Raw genomic sequence first — 8,318 nt, forward strand, 5'->3', positions numbered from 1 at the left:
TGCGATATGGCTATTTCTCCATCAGAGGGCATGCCAATGGACACAGAGGTATATGAGAGTCCATACGCAGATCCTGATGAACTGAGGAGTTCCACAGTGGATCGCAGTCATCTCTTCCTGGAGGATGGAGAACTGGGTTCTGGAAACTTTGGCACAGTCATGAAGGGCATCTACAAGATGAGAAAGTATGTCAAATACATCTGCCCACAAACAGCACTGCTCCTCCACTTTGATTGACCACAATATGCAGGACATGGACAGTTCTAGGGTGGAAAGTTTAGCTGGGGGTGTTATTTATGGGTGGGGCGGGTGCTATTTTTGTTATTTCATTTATTTCTTTATTTTGTGTTTAAGGTAAAGCAATTTGTAACCATGTTTTAAAAAGTACAATTGAAATATAATTATGCATGAGCCCAGCACCTCTATTGACCTGCACCTCCCTGTGTTAGGACAGAGAAGCCAGTTGCAGTCAAAATTCTGAAGAATGATGATAACAACACATCAGTACGTGACGAAATGCTGCGCGAAGCCGATGTCATGCAGCAGCTGGACAATCCTTATATTGTCCGGATGATTGGCATCTGTGAGGCAGAGAACCTTATGTTGGTCATGGAGCTGGCAGAGCTGGGTCCACTCAACAAGTTCCTGCAGAAAAACAAGTATGTAGTTCAAGTGGATTCTTCTCATTCTCGTTAATGAGGTATTACACAGAAGTTATTCATTTTACATAAATACTAGTAACACATTGATGTATATATAAATATAAATTCAGACATTACCTGGGGTAAGATGACCTACAGCTGTGTTCTGCTGTTAGTTCTCTGAGTTTATGTGTAGTAACAATTGTCCTTTGAGCTACAGTAGGTAAAATTCAGTTTTTAAAGATTCTGGCTATTGACAGTGCATTTTAATCCTGGAGATGGGCTGAACATGTAGCACCCACTTTGCATATCATCATAATTAGTTTATTGGGATTTTTGTTTGTTCTCATCGGGGTTTTTTTTGTACGCACACACACACAACAAACGATGACAGTACAGTATATTAATTGCTCACATCCTCCCCCTGTAGTTTGTTAATGCTTTGTATTCAGTATTGTCTTTCACATCTTCTCAGGTTTTCTGTGTATCATAATTTGAAAAAAAACAAAACAGTGAGGATCCGACTGCAGGTCATAAAGCGAGAGAGTAGTGACAAGACTTCAGTAAACGTTCCTGGGAAATTTGACTTTATTGATAAACCAGGCTTCTTCTATTTTGAAAGCTGATACTTGATTAATGACCTACAGGCAAACAACTTTAAAGAACATCACAGAGCTGGTCCACCAGGTGTCCATGGGGATGAAGTATCTGGAGGAACATAACTTTGTCCACAGGGACCTTGCTGCCAGGAATGTGTTGCTGGTCACACAGCACTATGCCAAAATCAGTGACTTTGGCCTCTCCAAAGCTGTCGCTGAGGAGCAAAACTACTACAAGGCAAGTGCCAATAAACGGGTGAACAAAGTTGTTGTAGCCACCCAGCCCCATGGTGCAAACTCCATGGCTTATTATTAGCCCTGGGCAATATGGCTAAAATGAAAGAAAAATTTACACAGCCAATAAAAACTCTTCAACCCGCCTTAAAGTTCACCCCTTTTATTTCCTTTCTACATTAAAAACAAATGTTGTTAAAATTAGGTTATTTGAAATCAGGCTATGTAGGGTACTGTAAGGTGGCTGTGGTAAATCCATTTAGTAAATCAGACGTCTTCTCTAAACTGGCTTTATTTTGGAAGCATGGATTATTAGTTTTAAGATAGAAGACATTGTTTTCCAAAAGAAAAAAAATCCTGAACATTAGAGGACCAGTGAATAAGAAAGACTGTAATCTGACATGCAGAAATGTTTTTGTGTCTCCTTTTAGGCAAAGGGTCATGGGAAGTGGCCGGTGAAATGGTATGCTCCTGAGTGTATTAACTACTTCAAATTCTCATCCAAAAGTGATGTGTGGAGCTTTGGAGTACTCATGTGGGAGGCCTACTCTTTTGGCCAGAAACCATACAAGGTATAAAACTTCACTAACCAATCATGACATGACTCTTATCTTACAGCTGCTCATGCATTCACTCTAGTGTCTGTAACAGCAGCAGCAATTTAGTTTTTTCAATGTTTTTACCGGTTTTCTTATTTGTTGTAGTTTTATGTGAAATAACGACTCAGATCAAATCACATCTGTACATTTTAATGTCTCTCTGACTACATTAAGGCTGCAAAAAAAAATTGTTTTAGCACCAACAATGTCATATAATATTAACATTGCGCGACGTGAGATCAAGTGTCGCAAATTAATTAACAAAAGGACAATGTCGACCAAAACTGTTACTTTAGTGGTGAGATGACTTATTACTCTGCTTAATTTCTGCTCATAAAACCTGTTTATGTGTTTGGTGCACTGAAATCAGCTGCATAATCAATGCTTTGCATTTGTGTCATGTTATTTGGGCATCATGGAAAATAATCCAGCTAGTCAGGCCCCGGTAGCTGGTGTCCCCCAGCAGTTCCCGAGCAGCCGGGAAGCCAGTCCGGCTGGCTGATGGTTCGTAAGAGATCTAATGCTAAACAGACGCCCAAGGTTCACCACCAGTCGGTTCACGTTTCTAATCAATTTTCTCCACTCAGCGACACACCCGCTGAGAAACCAACTCTGGTAATTGGTAATTGGCAGCTCCATAGTCAGAAACGTGAAGTTAGAGACTCCAGCGGCCGTAGTCAAGTGTCTTCCTGGGGCCAGAGCGATGACACTGAATTATATTTGAAACTCCTGGCTAAAGATAAACGTAAATACAGTAAGATTATTATTCACGTGGGAGTTAATGACGCCCGATTACGCAAATCGGAGGTCACTAAAATGAATGTTGAATCGGTGTGTAACTTTGCAAAATGTAATGTAGTGCAATGTTGGACTCCGTAGTTTTCTCTGGCCCCCTGCCAAATCTGACCAGTGACGACATGTACACCCGCATGTCGTCATTCAACCGCTGGCTGTTTAGGTGGTGTCCAGCAAACGATGTGGGCTACATAGACAATTGGAAACGTTTTTGGGGAAAACCTAGGCTGATTAGGAGAGATGGCATCCATCCTACTTTAGATGGTGCAGCTTTCTTATCCAGTAATATGGCTGGTTTTATTAGACAACCAAAAGAATGACAACCCAGAGTTGAGCCTAGGACGCAGAGATCCAGTCCTACACATCTCTCTGCAGTGTCCTTACAACCGTCACCCCCCCACAACTCCCACAGACCCATAGAGACTGTGTCTGTTCCCCGACCAACTAAATTACATAAACCAAAAACGACCATAAGAGGAGTTAATCATGATAAACTAATAAAAGTTAAGACTGATCCTCTTACAGAACAAAACCCCAAACTATTAAATGTGGATTATTAAATATCAGATCTTTCTCTTCCAAATCTCGTATAAGAGAAAGCGATCATTTGACTTAATAAGCGATCATCAATTTAATTTATTCTCTCTTACTGAAACTTGTCATACTGAAACCCCCCCAAGTCATATTAATGATCATGTTCCTAGAAGCACAGGCCGAGTTGAAGGAGTAGCAGAAATCTTCCACTCAAGCTTATCAATAAACCCTAGACCTAAACCTAGTTATAACTCATTTGAGAGCCTTACTCTTAGCTTTTCACACCCAAACTGGAAAACTCAAAATCCACTATTATTTGTTATCGTGTACCGTCATCCAGTCCCTTATTCAGAGTTTTTGATTGAATTTTCAGATTTTCTATCCGATTTAGTGCTTAATATAGATAAAGTCATTATAGTGGGTGACTTTAACATTCATGTAGATGATGACAGTAAACACTGCATTTAATTCATTATTAGATATAGTTGTTTTTTCCTAAAATGTAAATAAATGCGCTCACTGTTTTAGTCACACGTTAGACCTTGTCCTTATGTATGGGATTGAAACGGATAATTTAATAATTTAATTTTCTCACAACTTTCTTCTGTCTGACTATTTTCTAATATTTCTGGCATTTCAGAAATTCAGAAGAGTCTCATTTAGCCTGGAAAAGCAGTCCAAAAACAGACCAAAATGTAATCTCCCCTTTATTTCTAAAATCCTTGAAAAAGTAACAATTCAACAATTAAAACAATTCTGTGATCACCTTCATAGGAATAATTTGTATGAAGACGTTCAGTCAGGATTTAGAGTTCATCATAGTACAGAAACAGCACTGGTAAAAGTCACCAACGATCTTCTCATGGCCTCAGATACTGGACTCGTCTCTATACTTGTTCTGTTAGATCTTAGTGCTGCATTTGATACCATTGATCACAACATTTTATTACAGAGACCGGAACATGAAATTGGAATTACAGGAACTGCACTAGGTTGGTTTAAATCTTAAATCTCTCCATGCACACAAAGGTTAGCTATGGAGTTCCACAAGGCTCTGTGTTAGGACCAATACTTTTTATTTTATATATGTCTCCTTTAGGCAACATTATTAGAAAACACTAAATTTCATGAATTTCAAAACCCAACACCCCCCCCCTTGAGCAAGCCCTAGGCAACACTGGAGCATAAAAGCTCCCTTTAATGCGAGAAACCTCCAGGAGAACCAGGTTAAGGTTGGGGAGCCATCTGCTTTGACCAATTGGGGTGAGTGGAAAGTGGAGAGAGAAAAGAAGAGAACAATAAAAAGCGACAACAAAACATTGGGCAGGTTGGTTTGACCAGTAGATGCACGCTGGAAAACACACTTGACATATAACAAAACTTGATATAAACACAAAATGAGAATAAAATTGAAATAAAATATAAAGTTAAAAAATGTACAAATTTACAAAAAAGTTTTAAAGATTGATGGCCACAAAAAGAAATGATTTAATGTGGGGCTCAGTATTGCACTTTGCTAGTATGTGTCTTGTACTCAAAGTGTTCCTATGCGTCAGCAGCATGCCGTGCAGAGGAAGGGAACCATTCTCCATTATCCTTTGCAGCTTGAACAGCATCTTTCTGCTTGAGATTGCTGTTTAAGCCTCTAGCCCCATCCCCACAATGTCACTGGCCCTTCTGACCAGTTTAATGAGTCTGTTGGTGTCTGCACCTCTCAGTCCACTGCTCCAGCACAGAACAGCAAACAGAATCTCACTGCCAACCACAGACTCATAAAACATTATCAGCATGGTTCAACAGATGTTAAAGGAACTGAGCCTTCTCCAAAAATAGAAGCGGCTCTGGTCCTTCTTGTAGAGGGCTTTAGTGTTCTTACCCCAGTCAAGTATGGACAATAAACACTTCCAGGTATTTGTTCAAAAGCAACATGTTTTCTGAATTATTAAAGTTATACATTAATTAACACAAAGCAAGTGATAAGGAGGTGGATGAAGATAACGATATGCAGGACTGTCACTGTCACACCACAGACCTGAGTTTCACTCCCATATCCTGTGTGTCATTGGGTTTTTCACAACAAAGGCTCTTTGATCAGGTTACAAAAAGGTTGTGGTGTGTTGTGTTTGTAACGTGGTAAAAGTTTGAGACCACAGTATTTATCTAATAAACAAAACCTTTAGAGATCCTGAAACCTACAATGAATCATCTACTCATGTTTAGTGCCTGTCAGTCTGCAGCAGGGAGCCTTTTCCTCCTCCATTGTCCAAAACAGATTCAGAACACATCAGTCAGACAAACTGATCCACTGGGTGCCATTTTTTTTTTTTCATTTTAAAGCACTTGATCAAAGTAAAAAAATCCCCAAAAGCTCTGAGTTGTCTGTCTGAGGTAAATCAGTCGACTGTGGATTTTGGCAATTTTAGACAAAACATGTCAACCGCAAGATTTGGAATAAAAAACATGTCACAGAGTGTTATTAAAGACTGAAGTGCTTTTAATTGTTTTTGAACAACAATGGAGGTCTATGGCACACATGAACAAACTAATCAGAGATGCAGACTGAGTGAGCAGACAAGAATTATTATTTCAAAAAGTACAGTCGTGTGCAAATTATTTTGAAATGGCAAAATGATTAAAACAAAGATTTTTAGTTAGTATTTCAAAATAAGGAGGTACTAACTCTTTCACGTGTTGCTGAAAATATAATTTATAGATTTATAAAGTTATCCTTAAACTAAGTGCTGGAACACATTTATTAAAATGTTTAAAAGTAAAACTTGATGTTGAACTGTTTTAGTTTAGGATCAGATTTTGGTGAAATAGAAAACGTAATGTAGGTATAAAAAAATATATAAAACTAATATAGATTAGTGATATTTATGGTATATTTGTCATATTTGTATTTGTGAATTGAACTTTGAATGTGTCCTCATTTTGATAGAAGCCATAATCTAGTTGTCCTTACATTCCTCATATAGAGACATCATTTTACAAGACAGGGTTGAACCTATGAATGTGTGATTGTTAACAGGGAATGAAAGGGAATGATGTCATGCAAATGATTGAAGGTGGAAAGCGTATGGACGCCCCACCGAGCTGTCCACCAGAGATGTATGACCTCATGAGGACTTGCTGGACATACAAGTAAGTGTGTCTAAGTAAACCCACCCAGACTCTCACAAACCAGACGGGAATACAAAGGGCAGACTATGTGAGAAGATCTAGTTTTTGATGACTACGTGCTGTTTTCATATCTTACAGGGCAGACGAAAGGCCTGGATTTTCTGTTGTGGAGCCAAGATTACGAGAGTATTATTATGACATTGCACAGTGAGACTATGCACCTGTTGGGAATGAGACAAAACATGCATTTAATTGTGTACAAATGACTGGAGATGGTATTAATAATAAATATTAACAAATAAACAATTTGAACATTGTAATAAACACATACCAGCATATCAAGTCAGCATATTCTGTGAACAAATATCTATATCAGAGCCAACAAACTACACATCTGTTTGAATAGGGGCATAAGGAGGTCTACCTCCCATCCAAGTTTAATTGTAAAGGGGTCAAACTCACTGTGTGAATCTGATAAATGATTTCAGCAAAGCAAGGAAAATATTAGTGGAGCAGCTTCCATGAGTTCCACTGATGAAGTCGGAAATGAAACTTCTCCGGTGTGTGTTTTATTATTTATATTGAACATCTTTGGCACAAACTTTGATGCAATCAGATTAAATTAACAGTGTAGCATCTTTGAATGTTTCTAAGGAAGCTTGTGATATGCCTGGAAACTGCTTGCCTTCTTCTTTTGGTGAAAAAATGGCATATTTTTGGTACCTCATGACTTTGCACCTCTGCTATAGTTTCTCTTTAAAAAAACCAGCTGCAGCAGTAAACAGAGAAAAGAGTAAATAAATGAACTCTGTTACATTTTATCCAATATAGTCCATTCATTCATTATTATAGCAGACCTCTCTTTCCTCAATTGATGATGAAATGTTGAAATCATATTGTTTTCTTTCAATCATTTTGTTACTTTTAATTGTTGCTGTTGGAAACAGAAGATGAATCAAACATATGTCTTTATTCATAGAGCTTTGTTTGTAACCTTTAGTCTATATAATAATGATTGTTGGAAATCAAAGCTGTAAACCACTGACTATTTAAAGACCATTACATTAAAAGTGAGTAAACTTTTGGACATTTAAAAATCTTCTTTAACAGTATTTAAAGACTATTATATTTAAACAGAGCAACTAAAATTCTGGTTCATATGCAGTACAAGAACAATTTTATTAAGATAATAAACGCTGATGCCGGCAGCACAGTGGTGGAGTGATCAGAGGTGCGTATTTGCTCCCCAGCTGACCATGGACATTTTGCATGTTCTCCTTTGTTGCTGGTCACTTTGTCTTGTATTTGCCCATTTGTTGAAATTTTTCAAAATGACTTCATGACTTTCTTTATGAATAAAATTGTAGCTATTAGATAAAGAATTTATCAGATCCTTTCTGCAAATATTACAGATAGATCCTTATGTACAACAGTGCTAGAAACATTAATAAATCCCCAACCCCTCCTTACCCATAGATCTCGCTGAGCTAACTTCTGATTACTTCATCTGAACTAGACCCTATTCCAACTAGTCTGCTCAAGGCTTTAAACCTTTACCCTTAATAGATACGTTCGTATTAAATATCATCAATCTATCTTTAGAAACAGGCTATGTACCACAGGCCTTTAAGGTAGCTGTAATTAAACCACTACTTAAAAAACCCTGTCTTGACCCAGGTGTTTTAGACAATTACAGACCAATATCTAATCTCCCCTTTATTTCTAAAATCCTTGAAAAAGTAGTTGCAAAACAACTATGTGATCACCTGTACAGGAATAATTTGTTACTTCTA

The 8,318-nt window shown here is 37.9% G+C and overlaps 1 protein-coding gene across 4 annotated transcripts in view; it reads left to right on the forward strand.

Annotated features, from left to right (window-relative positions):
* The window catches only part of syk (spleen tyrosine kinase), a 34,879-nt gene extending 27,666 nt beyond the window's left edge, over positions 1-7,213 (forward strand). For all 4 annotated transcript variants that reach the window (XM_067483250.1, XM_067483252.1, XM_067483249.1 and 1 more), the window contains 6 exons: positions 26-185; positions 450-659; positions 1,289-1,478; positions 1,906-2,046; positions 6,434-6,546; positions 6,664-7,213. In XM_067483250.1, the coding sequence (XP_067339351.1) occupies positions 26-185; positions 450-659; positions 1,289-1,478; positions 1,906-2,046; positions 6,434-6,546; positions 6,664-6,736 (887 nt within the window). In that variant the 3' untranslated portion in view covers positions 6,737-7,213. The remainder of the gene's footprint in view (positions 1-25; positions 186-449; positions 660-1,288; positions 1,479-1,905; positions 2,047-6,433; positions 6,547-6,663) is intronic.
* The last annotated feature ends 1,105 nt before the right edge of the window (positions 7,214-8,318 follow it).

The sequence above is a fragment of the Channa argus genome, chromosome 18, assembly GCF_033026475.1.
Source record: "Channa argus isolate prfri chromosome 18, Channa argus male v1.0, whole genome shotgun sequence".
Taxonomy (NCBI): Eukaryota; Metazoa; Chordata; class Actinopteri; order Anabantiformes; family Channidae; genus Channa; species Channa argus.